Source organism: Hypanus sabinus, chromosome 6, assembly GCF_030144855.1.
Source record: "Hypanus sabinus isolate sHypSab1 chromosome 6, sHypSab1.hap1, whole genome shotgun sequence".
Classification (NCBI taxonomy): Eukaryota; Metazoa; Chordata; class Chondrichthyes; order Myliobatiformes; family Dasyatidae; genus Hypanus; species Hypanus sabinus.
In genome coordinates this window covers 172,460,255-172,487,999 of record NC_082711.1, presented here as the reverse complement: position 1 = coordinate 172,487,999, position 27,745 = coordinate 172,460,255, and the positions used below count along the sequence as shown (strand labels likewise).

General features: G+C 42.1%; 1 protein-coding gene across 3 annotated transcripts in view; it reads left to right on the top strand.

Moving 5' to 3' along the window:
- The window catches only part of nle1 (notchless homolog 1 (Drosophila)), a 46,141-nt gene that overhangs the window by 10,516 nt on the left and 7,880 nt on the right, over window positions 1–27,745 (top strand). For all 3 annotated transcript variants that reach the window (XM_059973580.1, XM_059973578.1, XM_059973579.1), the window contains exons 3-10: window positions 85–302; window positions 2,968–3,047; window positions 6,411–6,487; window positions 7,332–7,429; window positions 11,690–11,882; window positions 15,850–15,985; window positions 22,832–22,878; window positions 24,025–24,227. In XM_059973580.1, coding sequence (XP_059829563.1) covers window positions 85–302; window positions 2,968–3,047; window positions 6,411–6,487; window positions 7,332–7,429; window positions 11,690–11,882; window positions 15,850–15,985; window positions 22,832–22,878; window positions 24,025–24,227 — 1,052 coding nt within the window. The remainder of the gene's footprint in view (window positions 1–84; window positions 303–2,967; window positions 3,048–6,410; window positions 6,488–7,331; window positions 7,430–11,689; window positions 11,883–15,849; window positions 15,986–22,831; window positions 22,879–24,024; window positions 24,228–27,745) is intronic.

Genomic DNA, 27,745 nt, shown 5'->3' with positions numbered 1-27,745 from the left:
GTAAAAATACAATGTTCCATTGGGAATGGGTACTGAAATGAACAGCCTAAGTAGGAAAATTTCCTTTTGCTCTTTTACCTTCAGGAGGATCCATTGCCATTGGCTTTCTACGTGAATGAAACTGAAATCGTCACTTCACTCGAGAAGACGCTGCAAGAGCAGCAAGTGGAGACTGAAAAGATTATTGACATAATTTACCAACCACAAGCAGTGTTTCGGGTTCGGGCAGTGACACGATGCACAAGCTCCTTGGAAGGGCACACGGAGGCTGTCATTTCTGTGGCCTTTAGTCCCTCTGGAAAGTAAGTCCTTTGATAATAAATGTACTTTGATTTTTGAATCTTTCAAAGTATGTATGCAATATACAGCCCAGAGATTTTAAAAACAGGTCCAATCCACAAACCACGCCAATCAAACCTTACCCAAGACCCAAGACTCCTGAGCCTTCCTCCAGCAGCAGTGTGGGAGAGGGAGACTGGTCAAACATAGAACTTAGTTCTAAGAACTGTTAAGATCTTTTTAATGCATCACACTTTCTACATTATCAGAGTCTGTGCTTGATTAGAAGGGACAAATGTAAGAGAGAAATATTTAAGGTAGAGACTTAGCCTTATAGAGTACTGATGATCTAAACATTATGTGGAGGGCTGGTTGAAGTCAATTGGGGATTTGGAAAGTACTTGAAGGAAACTAATTCATAGGGAGTCAGGAAAACAGCAAAGGAATGGGACTGAACGGATATTTGGATTTTTAGGGGGCAGCCTGGATTCAATAGACCTAATAGTTGTTGTTGACCAGGGCACCGATAATCACCTCTTTGAATCAGAAATGCCTCTTGACTTTGCATCCCCGACACACACCGGATAGGTAGGAGAAGACTGAAGAGCAAGAAACTTGAACACATTGTACAATTGCTGGAGTCTCCTCCAACATGCAGTAACTTTACAGCTGGACTTGTGTATCACCTTCACTTTTTTACTATAACGATCTCTTTAGAACATAGAGCAGTACAGACCCTAAAAGTTAAAATAAATTTATTAACGAAGTACTATTATGTCACTTGATGCTACCTTGCATTTTTTTGCAGGAAAAATAAATTTATAGGGAATACAGAAATGCAATAGAATTTATGAAAACTATACTAAACTATACTAAACATAAAGACTGACAATCTTATCCTTCCTGGACTTCTCCATCAGTGACTGTAGGTCGCTGTTTCTGAAGTTCTTATCCACTGAGAGACCTGATACTTTACCAGGTTCATTGCCTTGTATGTTCTCTCCTGTAATCGGCCTGTTCACACCTAACAAATTCTGCTTCATCTCAACCTTTTGCACTAAGGAGGTGCCAGTAAAACTAGTGAAGTTGAAATCCCCATGACCACGACCCTGTTACTTTTGCATCAAAATCTGCTTCCTGATCTGCAACTCATTGTTTCTGTTGTTATTTGTGGGGGGTGGGTTCTATAGAATAGTCCCAATAGAGTGTGTTCCCTTCCTGTTTTTGACTTCTGCCCCACTGACTCAGTCAATGATCCCTTCATGATGTCCACCCTTTCTGCAGCTGATAATTCTGTACTTGTCATTTTGCCTTGTTCTGAGCCCCAGTCTGTAATGTTTCACATTTGTTCTGAGGGTTCCTTATTTCTTTTGGCTTCCTTAGTTCCTCACCCAAACTGAGAGCTGGATGTACTGTAACTGTTCTAGAAGGGTTGCTGTGCACATGCTGCAGCTTAAGCAGATAAGCGGACTCTCTGTGCTGATTGTACCAGTCTCAGTGACGGCACTGGAGGTGGTTTAGCTATCCTCCTATTTTATATCCCAGATTTTCTGAAGAAAGTCCTGGGGCTGGTTTCCTGCCAACATTAACACAATCAACTGGCCTCCATTTACGTGGTAAGAGGTGATGTACAAGTTAAAATTTAATTATCATTCAAGCATGCATGAATACAGCCAAACGATACAGTGTTCCTCCAGGTCCTAAGTGCAAAATGCAGTACCAACTGTCATACATAGTGCAAGGCACATTGAGCACATAAGATACTAGTGGACATTCAGTGACACAAAAGATATAGCCCACATCCCTAAGTGTCATTGAAACGTGCAGCCCACCTCGTTCATACTGGCCATTGCCTACCTATGCTAATGTTCAAAATAAATTTATCATCAATTTACACCCAATAGTAACAGGGACATCAAGGAGCAGATAGGGAGAAAGATTCTGGAAAGGCGTAGTAATAGCAGGGTTGGCGTGGTGGGAGATTTTAATTTCCCAAATATTGATTGGCATCTCCCTAGAGCAAGAGGTTAATATGGAGTGGAGTTTGTTAGGTGTGTTCAGGAAGGTTTCCTGACAGAATATGTAGATAAGCCTACAAGAGGAGAGGCTGTACTTGATCTGGTATTGGGAAATGAACCTGGTCAGATGTCAGGTCTCTCAATGGGAGAGCATTTTGGAGATACAGGAGTGATCACAATTCCATCTTCTTACCATAGCATTGGAGAAGGATAGGAACAGACAAGTTAGGAAAGTGTTTTATTTGGAGTAAGGGGAGATATGAGGCAAGAACTTGGAAGCATTAATTAATTGGGAACAGATGTGCCAAATGTTCAGGGAATATTCCCCCTTCTCCAGGTCTTTATCTCTTTCACCCATCAACTTCCCAGCTCTTTACTGCACTACTCCCCCTCCTGGTTTCACCTTTGACCTTGTGGTTCTCTCCCCCTCCCCTTTCTTCCCTTTCTTACTCTGACACCTCATCTTATTTTAACCCAGTCTTGATGAAGAGTCTTGGCCCGACACGTCGACTATACTCTTTTCCAGGGATGCTGCCTAGGCTGCTGAGATCCTCCAGCATTTTTGTGTGTGTTGCTTATTGTATAAGATGTTGGTCATTCTTTTTCTTGTACTGCTTTATTGTGAATAGTTGTTGTGCATATTTCTAACCAAATATCTCTGATTTTAAAGGTACCTAGCTAGTGGATCAGGAGATACCACTGTGCGGTTCTGGGATCTGTCGACAGAAACTCCACAATTTACGGCCAAAGGCAAGTTCATCTTGATTATGCTAATTTTATATTCCCTACACAAAACTTTCAAAGTAATATATATAAGTTTTGTGTGTTGTCTGCAAAGCATCATGTGAATCGCCAGCGCCAATGTAATTCTCATCTCTTCTATTTGTGACTCAATGGTGCTGTGCAACTTCAGGTCAGCACAGTTGTGTAGTGGCTAACATAATGGATTCAATTCTGGCCATTATCTGTCTGGAGCTTGTACCTTCTCCCTGTGGGTTTCCTCCTCCCGCATTTCAGAGACATTTGGGTTAGTAGATCAATTGGTGACATTCAGTCTGTGTAATTGGGTGGTGCTCGCTTGTTGGGCCGGTAGGACCTGATGCCATGCTGTATCTTGAAGTAAGAAATGAAGTAAGTAGCTTGAGACCCAAAGCTGGGAGTTGGGTGTCCCCTTAAAGATTTGGATTCGTAAATGTATTAATTAAAAATGCATGAAAGTGGGATCCAAGTCCAAATTAGTCTTGTTTAGTAAAGAACACAAAATTTCTTTTCAGAAATACACCTACATACTGTTTAACTTGGTTTGTTGTGTACAGCTGTATATTTAAGCTGCTATTAACCACTTGCTTTTTAACAAATTGTCTGTCTTTCCAGGCTTTTCAAAAAAATGCACTCAAATCAAATGAAGTTTAATTATCATTCAACTCTAATAGATACAGTGAATGAAACAGTGTTCCTCTGGAACAAGGTGCAAAAGGAACAAAATAGCACGCAAAGAAGCATATTCACACAAAATCTTGTTTCTGTAGGCTTAAGGCTCTCAGTGAAAGGTTTGGCTTGCTCTCTGCACGCAAGTCTCCAAGTGGGATATGAAACTGCAACTTTTGACCTGGAGGTCAAATTCAACCAACTGAGCCGCAGCTAACACAGCAGATTCTATACTGCAATAATCAGCTTCTTCAAATGAATAAGTATATTTCTCCCCTCCCCCAGTAGCAAGTGTGTGTGTGTGTGTGTGTGTGCGCGCACGCATGTACGTGTACTCGTGCACTCTAACTCACATGTTTATGTATATCACGTACATACCCATCTGTAGATGAGTTTGCACCACTTTGTGTATAGATGTATGACTAGTGTCTCCATAATGTAGGCACATACAAATCTGTGTGTGTGTGCACACACCCTCTGTGTACAAAAACACAAGGTGCATTACAATGAGGATCAGTAGCTGATATTACAGTATGTTGCTCATGCTGGACACGCCATCAATTAATGTTCATCCTTCGCTGTCTGCTGCAGTTCCTGTATTATAACGTTGGCTACAGTTCAGAATTATGTTATTGGCTGATAAATGCTTTACGATAGCATGAAATTGCAATTGGCAAGCTTGGTTGATGATAATGGGTTAAAATTGAACAATGACAGGCTAAAAGCAACAGATGGCGCGCTCTTCCTCCATTTGAGCTTGAAGTCACGTGGGGCGAGAGCTAACTTCAGTACAGTGGCTCCACAGTCAGTCTGAGAATACTTGATGCAGAGGAAATACTGAGCAGTTTATCTCCCAACACCGAGTTCATTGTAATGACCACAATAGTTATCAGGGGAGGGGGGGAAGAAATGTACTTATTCATCTGAAGAAGCTAATTATTGCAGCATAGAATCTGTGTCAGCTGTGGCTCAGTTGGTTGAATTTAACCTCTAAGTTGAGAGTTGCAGTTTCATATCCTTCACGGAGACTTGAGTGCAGAGAGCAAGCCAGTGCACTACAGATGGAGCACCATGTCAGCTCTTGGGTGAGATGTCAATCTCCAGCTTATCTGCTTTCCAAGGTGGGCGTAAAAGGGGTTGCAAGGTAGTGTAACAGTTAATGCAATCATTTTACAGGACTAACAACTCTACCATGGCAGTTAGTGCTGGCTGTGATGTGATTGAAGTTTTAATTCCTGCTGCTGGGTTTTGTCCAGGTGCTCCGGTTTCCTCCCATGTTCCAAAGTATGCCCGTGTTAGGGTTAGTAAGTCTTGGGCATGGTACATTGACTCTGAAAGTGTGGCAACATTTGCAGGCTGCCCAGCAGGATCCTCACAGATTTGATGTGAAGCAGATGACCCATTTCACTGTATGTTTTGATGTACATGTGACAAATAAAGCTGATCTTCATCTTTTTTTCTCTTTAAAAGTTAAGGGTACAAGGATTCCAGTACTTTATCCCCTCTGCCAACACCAAAAAAAAAGACTATTGTAATTCAAAAGATCATTGTTCTCAAATTGCAACCTGATCAACACTTAAATGACTTAATAACCACAAGAGATTCTGCAGATGCTGGGAATCCAGAGTAAGAGAGACAAAATGTTGGAGGAACTCAGGAAGTCAGGTCATATATGGAAGGGAATAAACAGTTGATAATTCAGGCAGAGGCCTTTCATTAGGACTGGAAAGGAAGGGGCAGAAGTCAGAATAAGAAGGTCTGGAGGGAGGACGGAGTACAGGCTGGCGGGAGATAGGTGAAGCCAGGTTAGGAAGAAGGTGGGGGTGGGTGGAGAAAGGAAGATAAAGTGAGAAGTTGGGAGGAGATAGTTGGAAAAGATAAAGGGCTGAAGAAGAAGGGATCTGAACGGAGAAGTGAGTGGACTTTGAGGGAAAGGGGAGGGAAAGAGAGGTACACCAGAGGGTGGAGATGGGTGAGAGGGGAGGCCGAATGGGGAATGGAAAAAGGGGAGGGGGAGAAATTACCGCATGTTAGAGAAATGAATGTTCATGCCATCACATTGGAGATCACCCAAGAATATGGGAATATGAGGTATTATTAACAGGATTATCTTAATTACAAGGATTGCCCATCACCATTCCCAGATGGCAGCAATATCAACACTTAAATAGCTTCAGTGCTTTAAAACCATCACTTTGAGGCACCCTGAAGCTATGATGTGAGCTTTGAAATGCAAATTACTCCTTTATCTTCAACTCTGAAACTGCTCTACTCCAGCTAATAATCATGAATAAACATCGGTTCACTTTGAACTTTGCCATCCAAAGTCATAATTGGTATCTACTGATCCTTTTACCATATAAAGGATACGTCAAGCTATTTAAAATAGTGGGCTACTTTAGTTTTGTCTGTGCTGCTGTCTGACTAACTGAATTTGAAGGCAGTTCTGTGTGGTAATGAATTGAGCTTCCTCTGAATGCCAGCTGACCAACTGCTGTTATGAAACTTCCTTTTGCAAATGTAATGAAATCTAATCCTATCAACCAATAACTTGTCAAAAAGCCTCAATAAATTACCATGAATGCAATAGTGTTCCACTTGAGTGATGTGTTTTATTAATAATTCGGGGTTGGAGGAATCATTTTGAGTTAACGTGTCTACAGTGAATTTAATTTCTTTCCTCAGGTCACAAGCATTGGGTATTGAGCATAGCCTGGTCTCCTGACGGGAAACGGCTAGCATCTGGATGCAAGAATAGTCAGGTATTGAAGCTTTTAATAACTCCTCTCCTAGACTTATTTATACTTATCAGACTGTATCCTGTTCAATGCACGAAAAGCTGGAGGAACTCAGCAGGTCAGGCTGAAAGGAGATGGACAGTCACCGTGTTGGGTTGAGACCCCTCATCTCGGCTGCCTGTTATGAAGTTCATCTTTTTATTTTATTGTTAGAGATACAGCACAGTGTTGGGCTGTTCCGGCCCAATGAGCTTGTGCTGCCCAGTTAGACCCATGTGACTAACTAACCTACTCACTCCTGTGTCTTTGGAATATGGAGGAAGCCAGAGTATCCAGAGGAAACCCATATGGGGGAAGAACGTACAAACTCCTTACAGACAGCGGTGGGAATTGCACTGGGGTTGCAGGCACTGTAATAATACTACGCTAATGACCACAGATCTTGCTTATCCTCTGCTTGTCGTCTTACTTTTGAATACCACACCATCCCTAATCTTCCTGCATTACGTTTACAGAAAAGGGAGATGTTGTTAAAACATCTGGATATCGGATGGGGGCAAATTTTTACTTACTGCCATTTTGATTCCCTTAGGCCAGGGGTTCCCAATCTTTTTTATGCCATGGACCCCTACCATTAACTGAGAGGTCCACGGACTCCAGGTTGGAAACCCCTGCCTCAGACATGAGCATTCTCAGAGAAACAGTTGTTAATGTTGAACAGCTTGAGGCAGCCAAGCATTGACTGTGTGGGCTAGCTCAAGATCTTTGTAACTAGTTGCTGTTGAATCATTACCAGAGTTTGTATTTTTAATTAAAGGCCATATATGTTTTTCTAGATAAAAGTTAAATGTTCCCTGTGTAATTTCAGATATTCCTATGGGATTCCAGCACAGGAAAACAAATTGGAAAGGTTTTGACGGGACACTCTAAGTGGATCACATATCTCTGCTGGGAACCGCTACATGTGTGAGTGAATAATTCATAAGGTCAAGTTCACCGGTGCTCATAGAATCATACAGCATATCAACAGGCTCTTCAGCACATCGCATTGGTGCTGACCACCATGCCAGTACTAATATTGACATAAATTCCATGTCCCTCTGAGCCTTACTCGTTCAGTTGCCCCTCCTGACCCTCCTTAAATTTTGTTACTGTTCTTGCTCCCACTGCCACCTATGGCAACTCATTACAGATGACAATCAGGAGGAAATTTTTCTCCTGATTCCATATGACTATAAGATATAGGAGCTGAATTAGGCTATTTTAGCACATCCAATTTGCTCTGCTGTTTGATCATGGCTGATTTATTATCCCTCTCAACCTCATTCTCTTGCCATTTCCCCATAACCTTTGCCATCCTCACTAATCACAAACCTATCTGCCTCTGCTTTAAGTATACCCAATGACCTGGCCTCCACGGCAAGTGGCAATGAATTCATCCAATTCACCACCCTCTAGCTGAAAAAATTCCTCCTCATCTCTGTTCTTAAATTCTGAGGCTGTGTCCTCTGGTCCGAGACTCGCCCACTATCCTCTCCACATCCGCTCTAGGCCTTTCAATATTCAGTCGGTTTCAATGATATTCTTGACATTCTTCTGAACTCCGTTGAGTACAGGCCAGGAGCCATCAAGTCTTCTCAATTATTAACCCGTTAGTTCCTGAGATTATTCTCATGAGCCTCCTCTGGACACACACCAATCCACTGTAACCCTCCTCCTTCTCTCTTTAAACTGCTACCCGGTAGTTTTAGATTCTTGTATCATGGGGAACAGACTCCACCTGTGTCCCCTTTCTATGCCCCTCATTGTTTTGTATATCACCTCTCAGCTTCCTTCTCTCCAGCGAAAGCAGACCTAGCCTCTCCCAATCTCTCCTGCCATCCTGTTAGCATAAACATCAATAACTTTAACTTGCAGAATTCCTCCCCCCTCCCCTCTCCCTTCTCTCTTTCCATTCCAATTTCTGGTTCCCCTCTTGCCTCTGTTCTTATTCTCGCTTACCTCTCCCGGTGTCCCTTTCTCCCATGGTCCACTTTCTTCTTCAGCCCTTTACCTTTTCCTCCTATCCCCTCTCAGCTTCTTATTTCAGTCTCCTCCCCACTCACCTGTGACCTGCCATCTTATACTCCTCTGACTCCCTCCACCACCACCTTCTGGCTTCTTCCCTCCTCTTTTTTTGGTCTTGTCCTGAAATGTCAAAAGTTTATTCCCCTCTAGATGCTGCTTGACCTGCTAAGTTCCTGCAGCATTTTAAAGACAATGGTGTGGTGCAGAATTGTGCCATTTGTCCCATCGAGTCTGCTCCGCCATTCAATCATGGCTGATTCATTATCCCTCTCAACCCTTTGCTCCTGCCTTCTCCCTGTAACCTTTGACACCCTGACTAATCAAGATTCTATCTTATCAACCTCCACTTTAAATATACTCAATGATTTGGCCTCCACAGCCATCTGTGGCAATGAATTCCATGGATTCATCACTCTTTGCTGAAGAAATTCTTCCTTATCTCTGTTATAAATGGACGGCCCTCTATTCTGAGGCTGTGCTCTCTGGTCTTAGACTCATGCCATCCTCTCCACTTCCATTTTGTCTATGCTTTTTAATATTCAAAAGGTTACGATGATATTTCCCCCCCCCCCCCCATTCTTCTAAACTGCAGTGAGTACAGGCCCAGAGCCATCAAACGTTCCTCATATGTTAACCCTTTCAGCTCTGGGATCAATCTCATGAACCCCCCCCAGACTCTCTCCAATGCTAACTGATCCCTTCTTACATAAGGGGCCCAAAACTGCTCACAGTGCTCCAAGTATGATCAGACTAATGCCTTATAAAGCCTCATCATTGCTGTGTGTGTTATTCTGTAAGCAGTTGTTTCACTGTTAACAGTCAGCAACCCCAGACAAAATTCAATATTGAGGTACAGTAACTTGCATGCAGGTTCTTTTTGATGTTAGATTTATGGTGGAGAAGCAAGTTATGAGGCCCATCTGGTCTATCCTTGTGTTTACACTCCTCACAAGGATCTTACACTTTCAGCATTTTCTTCTCCTTTTCCTCTTGTATTTTCCAGTTTCTCTTAAAAAGAACTCTGCCATTCACCATTAACTCATGAATAACTTCCCAGTCTTCCCCAATCTTTGGTTGGCAGGACGGAGAGACGTCTCTACCAAAGAAGGTATAAGGTGTTCCTTTCCTTTGCTAGCCTACAAGTCACCCTTGGACAAGGTGTACCACCTGCTTAGCTCTCTGTCTCTCCCTCTCCCTCTCCCCCCCCCCCCCCACTCCTGTAGATATTTTGAGATTCAAACATTCAAAACACATTTATTATCAAAGAATGCATTAAATACACAGCTTGAAATTTGTCTCCTTACAGGCAGTTACACAGCAAGAAACCTGAAATACCCCATTTAAAAAAAGACCAAAAATCACTGTGCAGAGAAAGAGAGAGAGAAAACACAAATCATGCAAACAATAAAAGCCAGCAACATTTAACCAGACTGAGACCCAGATCTGCGGGGCAAAAGTGTAGAGCAGCCAGATCAGTTCACAGCCTCTTCCACAGAGAAAGGAATTGTACCTTTGTGGAGAGTGAGTGAAAATCAGCCTGGCCTTTGGGCTTCCACACTATCTGTGCCAGCATTAAAATTGTCCAAGCCCTGGGTAGTGCCTTGCTTTGGGGCTGGATCCCAGTGCCACAATACAGTTGGGCCTCCCAGCCCGAAGTTATTCTCGATCTCACCAAATCGGTTCGGCACTTGGAATGATCCAGCCTTGCACCTGGTTTAAGTGAATGGGCATCAAAACTCTTCCGCATCAACTCCATTAACATGGTTCCCTCAGCCAGTAACGCCATGATTTGTATTCTTCAGTCTCTCTTAGTGTCCACCTTATCAAAAGACTTTCCTTTTATTCTCTTTACACCTCTCCAATCCTCCACGACTTAAAAAACACTTTTGATGTCTCACACTTACTTGTTCGTTTGAAAGATTAATTGCCTGAAGTTTTAACTCAGTTTCTTTCTCAATAAGATGCAGTCTGACCTGAGGACTATTAGTATTTTCTGTGTTTATAACAAATCTACTGTGGGTGGCATAGTAGCGTAGCGGTTAGTATAACACTACCACAATGCCAGTGACCCGGGTTCAATTCCTGCCACTGCCTGTAAGTTTGTACATTCTCCCCGTCACCATGTGGGTTTCCTCTGGGTGCTCCGGTTTCCTCCCACAGTCCAAAGACCTACATGTTCAGGTTAATTAGTCACATAGGTGTAATTGGGCAGTGCAGGCTTGTTGAGCCAGAAGGGCTTGTCACTGTGCTGTATCTCTAAATAAATTTAAAAAAAAACACAAATTGTAATCCTCTACAATTAATGTTTTAATATTATTATGCACCTGCTAGAATCTTTTGCTTGAGCACAGAGAATACATTAGCTTGATGTTTGGAGCGGCCGCATCCTAAATTCTCAATCCTTTGAGCCTTTAGTGTTTCCATTTGATGTGTGGGGACATATGCCAATAACGAGGGGGACTATTTAAGTTAATAGGTAGAAAGAGCTGATGATCAAAGCAACAGATTATTTTGCAGCTCACTGCCTGGAAAGAAGTGGCTTTGGAAAAATTTAAGTCCTTGGATGTTCAAAGATCAAAGTAAATTTATTATCAAAGTCCATATATGTCACTATACACAACCCTGAGATTCATTTTCTTGTGGGCATAATAAATTCAGTAACCATAGTAGAATCAATGAAAGACTGCACCAACAGGGCAGACAACCTGTGTGCAAAAGACAACAAACAAAAAGAAATAATAATAATAATAATAATAGATGAGCAATAAATATCTAGAATATGAGATGAACTATAACTTCCAAAGCTACAACTGGAAAGTAAGGTAAGGCTGAAATCTTGCTTATAGACAGCATGAATTGTCAGCCAGATATGCTGAAGATCTGTAATTCCATGGTTTACATAGATAGATAGATACTTTATTCATCCCCAAGGGGAAATTCAACATTTTTCCAGTGTCCCATACACTTATTTGTAGCAAAACTAATTACATACAGTATTTAACTCAGTATAAATATGATATGCATCTAAAATCACCCTCCCAAAAAGCATTAATAAATAGCTTTTAAAAAGTTCAAATGCTTAAAATTTTATTAAATATTTCACATTTGCTGCTCTGAATTGGCTTTCTAATGAGGTAATGTCTCTTCTTGTGCTGTTAGGAATCCACAGTGCCGTTACCTGGCCAGTTCATCAAAGGACTGCAGTATCCGGATATGGGATACGTTGCTGGGGCGTTGCGATAAAATCCTAACAGGGCACACACAGTCAGTAACCTGCGTGAAGTGGGGTGGTGATGGTCTCCTCTATTCATCCTCGCAAGATAGGACTATTAAAGTGTGGCGGGCCGAAGATGTGAGTAGAATTGACTTTTTACGATTTCTCAAAAAACAGCGTACGTAGCTGGCATACATTTTATTGTTCACATGGTGGAGTTTGGATTGGGGCGATGCATTGTTTGTGTCCAGATTGGAAAGGTAGTTAATGGTTTAGACCAAATGATAGGGATGTCATACACTCAGTGGCCACTCTATTAGGTACACTTGCTCATTAATGCAAATATCTAAATAGCCAATCATGTGGCAGCAGCTCAAAGCATAAAAGCATGTAGATATGGTCAAGAGGTTCAATTCTGAAGAAGGATCTCAGCCCAAAACGGCGATTGCTTATTCATTTCCATAGATGCTGCCTGACTTGCAGAGTTACTCCAGCATTTTGTGTGTACTGCTTTGGATTTTCAGAATCTGCAGAATTTCTCGTGTTTAATAGGTTCAGTTGTTCAGACCAAACATCAAATGAGGGAAGAGATGTGATCTAAGTGACTGACCGTGGAATGGTTGTTGGTGCCAGATGGGGTACTTTGAGTACCTCAGAAACTGCTGATCTCCTGAGATTTTTATGCACAACCGTTTCTGGAGTGTACAGGGAATGATGCAAAAAACAAAAAAAAACCTCCAATGAGCAGCAGTTCTGTGGGCGAGACTGCCTTGTTAATGAGAGAAGTCAGGAAGGAGAATGGTCAGACTGGTTGAAGCTGACACAAAGGCGACAGTAATTCAAATAACCACGTGTTATAACAGTGGTGTGCAGAACACACAGTATATCAAACCTTGAAGTGGATGGGCTACACAGCAAATAACCATGGATATATACTGGAGGTATCTAATGAAATGGCCACTGAGCAAATGTTTCTGCTCAGCTTGCCACTTTTCTGGGCCCTGATGAAACGCTCTCAGCCCAAAATGCCGACTGTTCATCCCTCTGCATAGATACTACCTGACCTGCTGAGTTCCTCCAGCATTTTGCGGTGGTTTCCTGGATGTTGTTGATTTTCTGAGATATCAGAGGCTGCAGATTTTGGAAATCTTGCAAACACAAAATAATGAAGGAACACAGCTGGCCAGGCAGTATTTACAGAGAGAAATAAACAGTTGATGTTAGAAAACTTACAACACAAAACAGGCCTTTTGGCCCACAAAGCTGTGCTGAACATATCCTTACTTTAGAAATTACTTAGTGTTACCCATAGCCCTCTATTTTTCTAAGCTCCATGTACCTATCCAGGAGTCTCTTAAAAGACCCTATTGTATTTGCCTCCACCACCATTGCCGGCAGCCCATTCCACGCACTCGCCACGCTCTGTGTAAGAAAAACTTACCCCTGACGTTTTTTCTGTACCTCTTCCAAGCACCTTAAAACTGTGCCCTCTCATGCTAGCCATTTCAGCCCTGGGAAAAAGCCTCTGACTATCCACATGATTAATGCCTCTCATCATCTTATACACCTCTGTTGGGTCACCTGTCATACTCCATTGCTCCAACGTGAAAAGGCCGAGTTGACTTAACCTATTCTCATAAGGCATGCACCCCAATCCAGGCAACATCCTTGTAAATCTCCTCTGCACCCTTTCTATGGTTCCCACATCCTTCCTGTAGTGAGGTGACCAGAACTGAGCACAGTACTCCAAGTGGGGTCTGACCAGGGTCCTGTATAGCTGCAACATTACCTCTTGGCTCCTACACTCAATCCTATGATTAATGAAGGCCAGTGCACTGTATGCCACCTTAACCACAGAGACATGTTGAAGTATCTCAGCCCAAAACATGGTATGTTTATTTCCCAGCACAGATGCTGCTTGGCCTCCTGAGTTCCTCTAGCATTTTGTGTATATCACTTCAGTTTACTGTAAGTTTTAAGAGTTTAGCTTTTAAATAGGCTGTCAGCTGGAAGCAGGATCCTGAACTATCTTTGCAGGAATCTGATGCAACAGAAAACAGCCTGAAGTGAATAAGTATTTGCTGTGAGAATTGGCTTTAAGCGCTGACCTTTTTGATGGTTGTAATTCAACAAAACTGAGGCAATACTTCAATTCTCATTGCTGCCATCAGGGAGGGGATACGGGAGACTGAAGATACTCAACATTATTAGGAACAGCTTCTCCCCATCCACCATCAGATTTCTGAATGGACAATAAAGCAACCCATGAACACTACCCTACTCTTTTTGCTCTCTATTTGCGCTAGTTATTTAAATTTTTACTGTTTCTTATTGTAATTTATAATTTGATTTTATGTTTGCCGTAGAACAAATCTCATGACATATCTCAGTAATATTAAACCTGATTCTGATTCAAAATAAATGGAAGTATTGTGCAGCCTCCTTTGATTTCTGTATAGAATTATGTGCAATCTATTCCAAAGTGGACCATTTTGCCCATCTTATCCATGCTAGTATTTGTGCTCCAGATGAGCCTCTTCCCTCCACGCTCATCTCACTCATCAACATATCTATTCACTCCTTTATCCTTAAATTCACCTGTACTCCATGTGGTGGTGAATTCCACTTTCTCACTAACCCTAGAGCAACAACCTTTCTCCTGGAATGGATTTATTAGGGGCTACCCTTTGATGTGGGTGGCGGGGTGGAGATACAGTACATCTCTATGTAAGGAGGTGTAAGGTGCTCCTTTCCTCTGCTGGCCTTCAGGTCACCCATGAGCGAGGTGTAGTACCTGCTTAGCGCCCCCCATTCAAGCCAATCAAGGTCACATGAAGCCATGGTGGTGGATGGTCAAATAGCAGCTGGTGCATATCACATCCTGGTTATGCAACCACTAATGCTAGGTGGCAATCTCTGAAGAGCATTGATACTGGCTGGGGTCACCCATCTTGTAAAGACACTGGCCCAGAAGAAGGTAATGGCAATCCAATTATGTAGAATACAGGCAGTCCCCGAGTTACGAACGTCCGACTTACAAACAACTCGTACTTATGAACGGAGGGAGGAGAATGCCGTCCGCCATTTTAAGTCGGATCACGCCATTAACACTGTGTTGAGTGTGTAACTTTGTATTTGGCTTAAATATTTCTTAGCAAGATTCACCCTGACCACCCCCCACCCCCCAGTCAGCACCGCCTCTACTTGTCCCATTTAACCTGTCTCAGTGCGGGTGGACTTTAGGACCCAGGGGAGAAGAGGACCCACCGCCCACAGCTGCTGCTGAATCTGCAGTTTTCTGTTCCCTTGACGGAAAACGATCACGATTGAAAATAAAGCGATCGGAAAGAGGCGAAACGCCATCAGTCATTGGAAAAGAATTAGGCAACAGTCGGTCAATGATCGGAACAATTTTAAAGGATACAGGTAAGGGATAAAGTGAGAATAATGGAGCATGTGAAAGGCCCTGCCCCAATGAAAGCTACAGTTATTACTAAGCAACACAGTGGTTTAATTATTGAAATACATATGTTTCTTTAGTGTTGTATATGCATAAAAAGGTAAAATATATACTATATATTAAGACAAACATTTGACTAACTGACGCTAAATAATATTGGATGTATCTGTTCCGACTTAAATACAAATCTGACTTGACTCAGGAATGGAACTCGTTCGTAACCTGTGGACTGCCTGTATAGAAAAAATTGCCAAGAACATCCATGGCCATGGAAAGACCATGATTGTCCACATCATACAACACAGCACATAACGAACAAGCCCTTTTATGATCTCTAGTTCAGACTTCTCCATAAATGCACAGAGTATCTCTGATCCTTTCTAATACCTTTCGGTCCTTTCACTCCCAAAGGTGCATTTACAGACTATCTTCAAAATGTTGATATGGTTTATGGGTTAACTTGTTGGGAGCTGCTGTTCAGAGTGTTTAGTGCTAAAACATCGAAATAAAAAATGTATGTTATCAATTGTGTGCATGATGATATGCATCTGCACTGTTGTGTCTCAATAACACTTTTGTTTCTTTTAGGAAGTCAAGGTATTAATTCACATCAATTTGGTAACTGTTGCTCTGTTCTGGTTTCAGGGGGTCATGTGTCGAACGTTACAGGGTCATGCACACTGGGTAAACACAATGGCACTTAGTACAGACTATGTACTGCGAACTGGAGCCTTTGAACCTGCTGAAGCCACCATTGTACCCCGGGACGCGAATGATTCTTGTGGGTGATGTTGCTAACCTTACTCAACCTGTTTTCTTAACCACTGTTTATATTGAAACTGTTAGAAACTTTGTTCATAGTGTAAGCCAGGGTGCAGCGAGTAGCACTCTTGTCACTGCTGTGGAAGGTTGTTGATTCGAGAGACTTAGACGATATAGAACAGTTTGGTCCTTTGACCCACAATGCCGTGTCAACATTTTAACCTCCTCTGAGATTAATCCAACCTTTCCTCCTATATTGCCCTCCGTGTTTCTATCATCCCTGTGCCGATTTAGTTAGTTAAACATATCACCCCTACTGGGGCATATGTCACTGACAGCAGCGCATTAGAATCTTCTGAACTGGGTCTGTCTTTCAAGTTGTTCCCAGATGTAGCCCATCTTCTTGGTGTGTTCTGGGCAAAGGGCCTTTCTGTCCCAGGCTTCAAGCCTTTGGAGCTTCTGTAGCTCTGGGTTTTTATGGGATGGGGTCTGCTAGTCTCAACCCAACCCTCTTCCTTTTGCAGCTGAACTTGGGACCATCCGAGGTGGAGTTACATGCCTATTTAAGTTTTTTTTAATGAGTTTCTACACTGCGACAAAACAAAAAAAAAAGTTTCTAAAAAGAAGAGATTTATACAGTGCAAAACAAAGATATCAACAGTACGGTTCATAACAATTAAGAAAAGCACCCATAGTAGAATCGTATAAAGTTAGTTACCACCCCCCCCCCCCACTATCCAACTCCAAGCCAACCTTACGATGTATAAAAAAAAGTTAATCAGAACTTTATCACCACAGAGCTGTATTTATAAAAAGAGGGTATATTGCCTACTTCCTAATATGTTTACACATCAAAAAAAAACTTAAATCTTAACCATAGGAAGCTGGAAGTAAGGAATTTAAATGCAAGAGAGGAAAAAAAAAGGAGGGATGCACCCTTAATATAAATGGGAATTATGAAAATATTCAAGAAAAGGTCCCCACACCTTTTGGAACTTTATGTCCGAATTAAGAAGTGAATAATGAATCTTTTGAAGGTCTAAGCAGGACATAATATCTCTGAGCTATTGAGCATGAGTGGGTGGGGCAGCATCTGTCCACCTAAGAAGGACTGCACGTCTGGCCAAAAGAGAGGCAAAAGACAAAGTACGACGCTTAGTCGGAGTCAGATGCATGTCAGCTTCTCCCGAAGTACTGAAAAGAGCAATCAGAGGGTTAGGTTCCAAATGGCAATTAAGTATATGAGATAAAGTTTTAAAAAAAATCTCTGACTTGAGAATTGAATCCCAAACCTTGTTGGACAAAGAAAAATTTAAATTATGCTCCCAAGCAGTTTTTAATTTTGTTGAAGGGGGCTCGCCTCAACATCGTTAACATATCTCAAATAGTAGAAATTAAACCTTTACCCAATGGATCCATATGAAGAAACAAATCCACAACATTTTTAATGGGTACCTCAGGAAAGTTGGTATTAAAGGGTTGATAAAATGTCTAATTTGGAGATACCTAAAGAAATGAGAAACTTAATTCACATAAGAGCAAACTCTCTCCCAATAAATAGAGAGGCACAATTACTAGAATTTATAACCTCCCTTTTAAAGTAGTAAATAATCAATTTACTTACCTTGACATTACAGTAACAAATTATAAGCATCTTTTTGGAGAAAATTTCACTAATCTTTTAGATCATACAAACAGTTTAGCACAGTAGTCACCTTTGTCCATGTCTCTGATAGGTTGAATTAATGTAAAAATGTATATCCTTCCTAAATTTTTATACCTATTTCAATCTTTACCAATTTTTGTTTCTAAAGCTTTTTTGTGATTCATTAGATTCTATTACTTCATCCTATCTATGGAAGGGCAAACATTCCAGACTAAATAAAGTTCATCTTCAGAAACCTAAAGGGGTAGTTGGTATGGCCTTGCCCAATTTTCGTTTATATTACTGGGCAACCAACATACATTGTCTTGTCTTTTGGTCTTGCTTTTATAATCGGTCTGACTGCCCAATATGGGTGGCAATGGAGCTGACTCTTAATAAGATCTCTCCATCTCCGCACTTCCTTGCCATTTTCCTAAATCAATAGTTAATCGGGTTATCAGACACACTCTTGAGAATATGGGTTCAGTTCAGAAAATAGAATGGGCTTCACGGTTTTTCTCTCTCTAGTCCTATTCTACATAATCGTCTTTTACTGCCTTTTATGCAGGATTTAACATTTCTAGACGGGCACAGGAAGGGCAATAGGTGTTTTGAATATCTCTTCATAGATAAGTGCTTTGCAACTTTTGTACAATTGTCTGTAAAATTTGGCCTACCTATTTAAGTTTTTTAAATGCCACTAATGTATCTGCCTCTACCACCACGCCGGCAGAGCGTACCACATACCAACCACTTCAGCACAACGTTTTTGCTGATGCTACCAGTGTAGCATTGCTACATTTTGAAAGATCCATCTTTTTGGATGAGATTTAGACCAAGGCAGGTGGACGAAAAGATTCCATGACAGTATTCTGAACAGGCATTATCTCCCATAACTAATGTTTATCTTTAAATCAAACTCATTAATGCAGATCATGTTGTTATAGCTATTTGTGAGAATAAAATTCTCATAAAATTGTACAATAGTGTATAAATTTAGTGCTACATTTCCTATTTTATAACCATCATGTCACAAATGCACTCTATAAACGCAAATCTTGTTTTTACTACTACAGTTCCACAATGTCAGGATTTTTCTCTTTCAATACTGCCTGACCTGTTGAATTTCTCCAGAATTTTGTATGTTTGTTGCTCTGGATTTCCAGCATCTGCAGAATCTGTTATGTTTAGGATTTCATGTCCTTTGCACTCCAAAATACTAAAAGCAAGCATTAGATGTTGTCTTGGAGTCTGACATTTACTGCCAGTATCAGTTGCTCTGTAAACTAAGTTGATGCTCTGCAATTTATACGTATTCAAGTCTCATGAGTGGTTTGGGTGTTTTCTGCTTGGGAGTAACACTTAGAAACATTTCTATGTACAAATGATGGTAATAATGTGGGGCTGTCTTCTGAACAACAATTGATGCTGAATCATATATTCTAAACTCAATTATGAATTAATGAAAGATCGGGGAAGTGCATGGATGATAGAAAAACAGGATTATGTAGGAGGGAAGGGTTAGAATGCTCTTGGAGTACATGAAAAGATCAGCACAACATCGTGGGCTGAAGGGCCTGTACTGTAGTGTCTATGTAAATTAAAGGTACAAACAGATTTGGGGCAATTACAGGGAGTTGGGTTATGGATTACTCAATAACGAATAGGCTCAATAAGTTAAATAGCCGATTTCCCTATATCTTCGAATCAAACCCTTCATTATATTAATAACAAACAATCAGTCAATCCTGAAGCATCTTAGTTCCCACTGAATAAACTTACAACCTTGTCATCTCTTCCATGTAATAACAGTTCCATATTTTTATAAGCCTTTTCTCATACCCTCGCCAAGTACTCTCGCATTTTCCATCACGGGGATTAAGGACACAGTTTCTGATCTCAACCAATTTTCTGTAAATCAGGCTGGTTTCACATCAGTGCTCTTTAACTTGAGAGCTTGTTTTGCTAAATCCATCTCACTTCATTCCCAACGGCAGACCCAACTAAAAGTTCATTTCTGTGGAGAAGGGTAGAGTCTGCTGACCAGTTAAAAATAACAAGCTGAATGTTCTCCCAACAAGACTGATCCTTAGACATTTACTGCTTATATGTTCACTCAAGTATATCCTATTTATCCATCATGGCTAGCCATAGGCCTGCTGATCTTATTTCTCATTTAAAACACTCATTCTTTGTGCACAACTCAACTTATGCCTCCTTTCTGTGTGCTCCACCCTCTCTCTTGTCACTTTCCAGCCCCAACAATCCTCTTGAAACTTCTCTACTCCATTTCTGACCTCTTGCACCTGACCAGTTTTTTGCCACTCTATCAAGGGCAGCTCTTCAACAAGTCCCTCCCTCAATCTTCCTACCTCACTTTCCTTTAACAAATCTCATAAAAGCAGCCACTTTAATCCAACCTTTGTTTAGCAGTTTGTCTCCTCCAGCTGGAAAGTTCACAACTTAAAAGTCAAAATGTCACAGTTAGTAATTGACTGTTACAGCATCCAGATGAAAGAATTTTTTGTGTCAAAGGGTTAAGAATCCTTGAAGTTCCTGCCCCAGTAAGCTGTGTATGCTTAGTTATTGAATGCATCTAAGGTTGAGACTGGCACACCTTCGAACACTTAGAGCGCTTGGAGATATAATTATTGAATCTTGTTAAAGAAGGGAGCGAGAGGGAAGAAAGGAAATTCTAAGCCAGTTAGCCAGACTCCAGTGTTTGGACAGACATTGGAGTCCATTATTAAGGATAAGTTTTCAGGGTTTTTGGACGCACATGATAAAATAGGTCAAAGTCAATATAATTTCCTGAAGGGGAAATCTTACCTGACAAGTCTTTGGAATTGGTTGGAATTCTTTGATGTAGTAACAGGTAAGATAGACAATGGAGAGTCAGTGGATGTTATTTACTTGGATTTTCAGAAGGCTTTTGACAAGGTTCCATACGTGAGGTTGCTTAATAAAAGCCCCATGGTATTATAGGAAAGATACTAGCATGGATAGAATATTGGCTGACTGGCAGGAGGCAAAAACTGGGAATAAAGGGGGCCTTTTGTGATTGGCTGCCAGTGACAAGTGGTGTTACGCAGGAATTGGGACCACTTCACGTTATACGTCAATGATTTGGATTATGGACTTGATGGCTCTGTGGCAAGTTTGTGGACAACACAAAGGTAGGTGGAGGAAGCAGGGAGTCTGCAGAGGTCTTAGACAAATTGGGAGAGTGGGCAAAGAAGTGGCAGATAGAATATAGGGAAATGTATGGTCATGCACTTTGGTAGAAGGAATAAAGGTGAAGACTATTTTCTAAACGGAGAAAATTTAAGAAATCAACTGCAAAGGGACATGCGGGATTCCCTAAAGATTAACTTTCAGGTTGAGTCAGTGGTGAGGAAGGCAAATGCAATGTTACCGTTCATTTCAAGAGGACTAGAATATAAAAGCAAGGATGTAATGCTGGCACTTTATAAGGCATTGGTCAGACTGCATTTGGAGAATTCTGAGCAGTTTTGAACCCCTTATCTAAGAAAAGATGTGCTGACATTGGGGAGAGTTCAGAGGAAATTCATGAGAATTCTTACGGGAATGCAAGGGTTAACATATGAAGAGCATTTGATGGCTCTGAGCCTGTACTATCTGGAGTTTAGAAGAATGAGAGGGGATCTCATTGAAACCAATTGAATATTGAAAGGCTTAATTAGTGTGGATGTGTAGAGGATGTTTCTTATAGTGGGTGAGTCTAGGACCAAAGAGCACAGCCTCAGATTAGAAGGACGTCCATTTAGAACGGAGATGTGGAGGAATTTCTTTATCCAGGGGGTGGTGAATCTGTGGAATTTATTGCTACAGATGGCTGTGGAGGTCAAGTGATTGGGTATTTGTCAAGCGTTGGTTTATAGCATCTTGATTAGAAAGGGTGTCAAAGGTTAGAGGGAGAAGGCAGAAGAATAGGGTTGAAAGGAATAATAAATCAGCCATGATAGTTTGGTGGAGCAGACTCGATGAGTCGTGTGGCCTAATTCTGCTGCCATGTCATAAGGTCAGGAGGGTATAAGAAATGGAGAAACAGTTATAAATTCTTTAAAGGGTGGAACAGGATTTATTTTATTTAGTGATACAGCAGGGTAAAAGGTCCTTTCAGCCCAATGAGTCGATACTGTCCAGATACCATCATGTGACCAATTAACCTACTAACCCATGCCCCTTTGGAATGTGGAAGGAAACTGGATTACCCAGAGAAAACTCACACAACGCTGGGGAACGGACAATCTCCTTTCAGGCTGCGGTGGAATTTAATCCAGATTGCTGATGCTGCAGTACTGTTATGCTAACCGTTACACCACGAGGGGTGATTGATAAGTTCCATGGCCTACAGTAGAGGGAGTCAATTTTAGAAAAGCTAGCACATTTATTTTTCAACATAGTCCCCTCCTACATTTACACACTTAGTCCAGCGGTCGTGGAGCATACGGATCCCTTCTTTGTAGAAGTGGTCCACAGCAGGGTGATTGATAAGTTCGTGGCCTAAGGTAGAAGGAGATGAGTTGTACAGCTCTCATTACATGCACATGCAGTTCAACTCTTTGAGTGAAAATGCAGCAAGTTTGAAGTTAATTCATCTCCTTCTCCCTTAGGCCACAAACTTATCAATCACCCCATGCTGTGGACCACTTCTGGAGGTCCAAGACACCGACTTCTGCAAAGAAGGGATCTGTATGCTCCACGACCGCTGGACTAAGTGTGTAAATGTAGGAAAAATAAATGTGCTAGGTTTTCTAAAATTGACTCCTTCTACCATAGACCACAAATTTATCAATCACCTCTTGTACCACGGATTGATGTGACTTTTTACCAAATTTCATTTTTTATATTGCTCCAGTGAAATAACTAGGGATGTTTTATGATATTCAAAGACTTTATAAAGATAACTTTGTTGTTGAGCCAGCGCAGACCTTGTATGAAAGGCAGCCAAAAGCGGAAGCCTGTTCTTCCCACAATTCATAAGATGTTCTAAATATAGTTCGTGGTAGTCAGGTCAGGCAGTGAGCTCGGAAACAATGCAGGTGGAAGGCCACCCTTCTCTGCGAGTTAGCGCATTTGTGAATTAATCTGAAGATCTGCGATGTTGCTTAACAAATGGCTATCAAGCAGATAAAGATCTGTTGATTAAAAGATAAGGCCACTGCTCTCACTTCCTCCTATTGGTTTATTTTGCAGTGGAAGAACTGAAGCACAAAGCTTTGCAGCGATACGAGCAAACACGGGTAAGCGAACAAAAGAGAATAAAAGTTCAGAGCTGTTGATTGCCGAGCCCTGCAGGAGGTGGTCTGACATTTAAGCTTTATTTGATTTGCTCGGCACTTGGTTATTAAGTTTAAAATAAAGCCGAAGCTGCAGATGACATGAAGCCGTAAATTGTTAATTGGTTGGGAGGCACCAACCAGGCAGAAAAACAGGGGTGCAATAAGTAACATTCACCCAGTGGCTTGTATCACCCCTACAGCGTTTCATCACACCTATCGGTTGCTTAAAGAAATACTGCTGTGGTCTACTCAACACCAGGAGGAAAGCATTTCCCTTGGTCATCGTGCACCACAGGTCATGTTCACCGTTATCTTCAGCGCACCAACACGGCCTCTGGCCGTCTTGAGGAAAATCTGTGCACGGGAAAGTACACAATGGCTGGACCCCCAACAGCGTTGATGCACAGAGGGATCTTGGGGTCCAATTCAGTGGCTCCCTGAAAGTGACTTCACAGGTCAATAGAGTGGTAGAGAAAGGCATGCTTGCCTTTTTTAGTTGAGGCTTTGTATTCAAATCAGGAAGTTATGTTGCAGCTTTATAAAACTGATTAGACAGTATCTGGGGTATTGCATTCAGTTCTGGTCGTCCTATTATTGAAAAGATGAAGGTTATGGAGAGGGTGCTGAAGATGTTCTCACATGCTAATCAACTCCACCCTAATTCTCCGACACTAGGGGTAATTTACAGTAGCCAACCAGCACATCGTTAGGATGTGTGAAGAGACTGGAGCACACAGGGAACCTATGTGGCGATAGCACCTGAAGTCAGGATCAAACCTGAGTCACTGGAGCTGTAAGCTGCTCAATGCTACCTGTAGTACCACTGTGGCACAGGTACGCCAGAGGTTACAAAGTGCTCTCAAAGCTTCCTGCACTATTGCACTTACGGAGTAGAGGCTGGGTTCCACTTTACCAAGAGGCTTTAAAATCATTGCGTTACCTCTGACTAGTCCTGTGTGCTTGGTAGGAGAAACATCATAGCAGGTCTGAGTTAAGTTTCTTTCTAAGGACCAGAAGAAGATCTTCTGAGGTCCCATGTTGGAATATGCTTTTTATACTGATTTCTGTGTTGGTGAACTGATCCTAATGAGCTGGGTTTTCTTTCAGGGTCAGGGGCATGAGCGGCTGGTTTCGGGATCAGATGACTTCACCCTTTTTCTCTGGAAGCCCGCGGAGGACAAGAAGCCCTTGGCCCGAATGACGGGCCACCAGGCTCTAATAAATGAAGTCTGCTTCTCTCCAGACACCAGGCTTATTGCCAGCGCGTCATTCGACAAGTCGGTAAAACTGTGGGATGGCCGGACTGGCAAGTAAGCATGCTAATAGTTTTTGTTTGTTCCCAGGTGGGATGGTGGGATTTGAGTGTCACTGGTAAATTCAGCATTTATCAATGCACTTATTTCCGGCATAGTGGTTAGCTCAATGCTATTAAGAGTGCCAGTGACCCGGGTTCAATTCTCCCTGCTTTCTGTAAGAAGTCTACGTTTTCCTCGTGTCCATGAGGTGCTCCAGTTTCCTCCCGCATTCCAGAGATATACAGGTTAGTAGGTTAATTGGTCACGTGGGTGTAACTGAGTGGCACTGGCTAAAGCCGGAAAAGCACATTATCATGCCATGTATCTAAATCTAAATTACCTATTACCTGTGGGTTAACTTTGCAAAGCTGAGGGCTGGCTGCCTTCCTGACGGTGCAATCAGAGTGCTGCTATACCTACAGCAGCTGAGTGGCTTGTTGAAATATTTAGCAGGGTGGTGAAGAGGCAACGAAATGAAAGGTGTACTGGGAGCGATCCGAAGCTTAGTGTGGAGGGAAGGTTCTTTGCATGGAGGATATTTTTGAATCCGATTTATTACCACTGAATTGAATTATATGAAATGTACTTGCTCTGTGGCAGCGGAACAATGCAAAGATGTAACATTTTTATAAATTACACAAATAGTGCAGGAAAAGGAATAATGAGGTAGTATTCATGGAACATTTGGAAATCTTGTGGGTTTACTGCTGGCAAACCTCTTAAAACAAAAGGAACTTGCATTTGTGTGCTGCCTCTTGCTATCTATCCCACGTTATCTCAAAACATATTACATCCAATGCAGTACTTCTTGAGTAATGTGATAACTTTTTTTTCAGTTTTTGGTAAACATGCTTAAGGAATAAATAGAACTAAGGTAGGATGGAAAAATCCACTGATTTTGGGGTCCAAGTTCATAGTTCCCTATAATTGGCAACAAAAGTAGATAGGGTGCTTTAAAAAAGCATATGCCATGCTTGTCTTCATTGGTCAGGGCACTGAGCATACAGCAAGAAGTCACTTTGCAGCTTTGATTGGTGGCATTTGGAGAAATAAGTGCAATTCTGGTTACACCCCCACTCCATTACAAATAGGATGGGGAGGCTCTGGAGAAAGTATAGGAACGGTTCAGCAGGACAGTGAACAGTAGAAAGTGTATAAGGAGAGGTTCGACAACCTTGGAGACACGAGACTCTGCAGGTGCTGGAAATCAGGCATACAGATGCAAAATAAAGACCAATGTAAGTTTAAAGTAGGGAAGTTGAACCTTACTTTGAGATGAAGCCTCATAAGTAGGCCTCAGTACATTCTACTCCCCAAATGGTGAAATTAAAGCCAAGTAATGAGGTCTAAAACACAATAAGCTTCAAAATTACATGCCTCTCATTATCTTGAACCATGGGATAAATGCAAGCCGGGTCTGATCAGCCCTGGCGAGGTCACCTGGGTGAGGATGTCTAACGATTAAAGACCTGAAACACCTGACGATCCCAGTTTCCATTACTGATGATGTGTCCCAGTGCACACCCGGCTGATTAAGCCAAGTGGTGTTGGACCAGGCATGGGCCAGACTAAAGTGGCTCCGCTACCCTATTCGCCACAGTCCAACATACCTCACCACACTAAACTCCAGAACCTTGTCTCTCCCAGCCCCACATAAACATCCACCAGCTTTACCCTCAAACCTAATCCTAATGTCAAGGGGGCACACACCCCCACAAACCCACTGACTTGTGTAAGGAAGAGGAAGGCAATAAAGGCAAGTGTTGGACCTGGTTAATGAAGGCGTGGGCCAGATCAAAGTGGCAGGGTTGCATGACGCTGAATCTCGAGTGAAGAGATCAAGGAGCACAAGAGGGGTGATTTTCCCACTGCCCAAATAACCTCTCAGACTGCAGATGCTGAAAATCAGGAGTACACACAAACTGCTGGAGGAACTCAACGGGTCAAGACCTTTCATCAAGTTCAAGTTCATGAATACAGCCAGGGTGCAAAACTCCAGGGCCAAGGTGCAAAACACAGTACCAGCAGTCAGACACAGCTTAAGGGACATGTAGCACATGTAAAGTACAGCCACACAAAAAAAATATAGTCCAAGACCCTGAGTTCATGAATGTTTACAGAGGTCTACAGTCGAACACAATGCAGCTTTTCTTCTGCAAAGTGAACACTGGGAGGCAGCACCAACTCCAGTTTGGGCACCGTGCCACATGCACCTGGCATTCCGGTGGAACGCAGTGACTCCAGCACCTCTCTCCTGAGCAACTGTAAACAGGTAACCCCATGGCTTGAATCCTTGTCCTCACCATGACTGAGGCAACGTGGCTGTCCTACCGTGAGCCCTTTCCTCTGCCAATAAATCAGTGAAACGGACTGGCGGCCTTCCACATTAAAAATGCCCAGCAGGACACTGCTCAAGTGACTAAGATGATCGCTTGCTGTTAGACTGCACGCCACCTTCGCACACAGCACAATCCGCACCAGTCCAGCTCCTTCAGCATATATCTGACAGCGAGCCACTTGCTGAAGGGGTAAACCTGGAGTACTTTAAGTTCTTAATGTCCAACAGGGTCTTGTGATCGCAAAAAAAAAAGTCTAAAAAAGACAACACCACCTTTGATAGGCCATGTAGGAACTGAAGCATCAGAGCGTGCAGCCATCTTACTGGAACTTATCAGTAATCAGTTGATGGTCTCCGCTCCTGCAACATCTTGGGTGTTGGACAAGTTGGGTTGATTTCTCTGGGGCATCAGCAACCTGCTAGAAGTGTATAAAATGATGAGAGGTACAGATAGGGTAGATATTCAGAGTCTCTTTCCCAGGGTAGAAATGTCAAATACTATAGGATATAACTTTAATATAGTGGGGGGGGGGGGGGGTTGGTGGTTTAAAGGGGAGGTGCCTGAAATGTGCTGCCACAGCTGTTGGTAAAATTAAGAGGCTTTTAGACAGACCTATGAAAATGAGGGAGTGGAGAGATACGGAACATGTGCCGTAGGGTTAGTTGATTTAGCATTCTGGTTGGCATAGACATTGTGATCTTAAGGACCTACTTCTGTACCGTACACTGTATGTTCTTAAAGTACTCATTCAAACACCGCTTATTGTGTTGATCTTTTTTCATGGCAGCCACAGAGTGATGTGAACTTTGGCATTTTCAGTCCAGTCCTAACTGCCTGCAGACTGAAATTTCCAATTTGCTAACTCAGGGCGGCCATGGTGAGAGTGACAGGTGATGGAAAAGGAAACAAAATAATGACTCGGGGCTGCTCTCCTGAAATTAGACATGAAGGTAAATTTTTTTGGGGGGGAAGCATTGATGGAATTTATCTACTCTGCAGTTGACCCAATAGCCTGCTGAGATCTCCACATTCTTCTCATCTCACCCCTTTGCAAACTCTGACTTGGATTCACAGAGCAAACATGAGGAAATCTGCAGATGCTGGAAATTCAAACAACACACACAAAATGCTGGTGGAACACAGCTGGCCAGGCAGCATCTATAAGGAGAAGCACTGTCGACGTTTCGGGCCGAG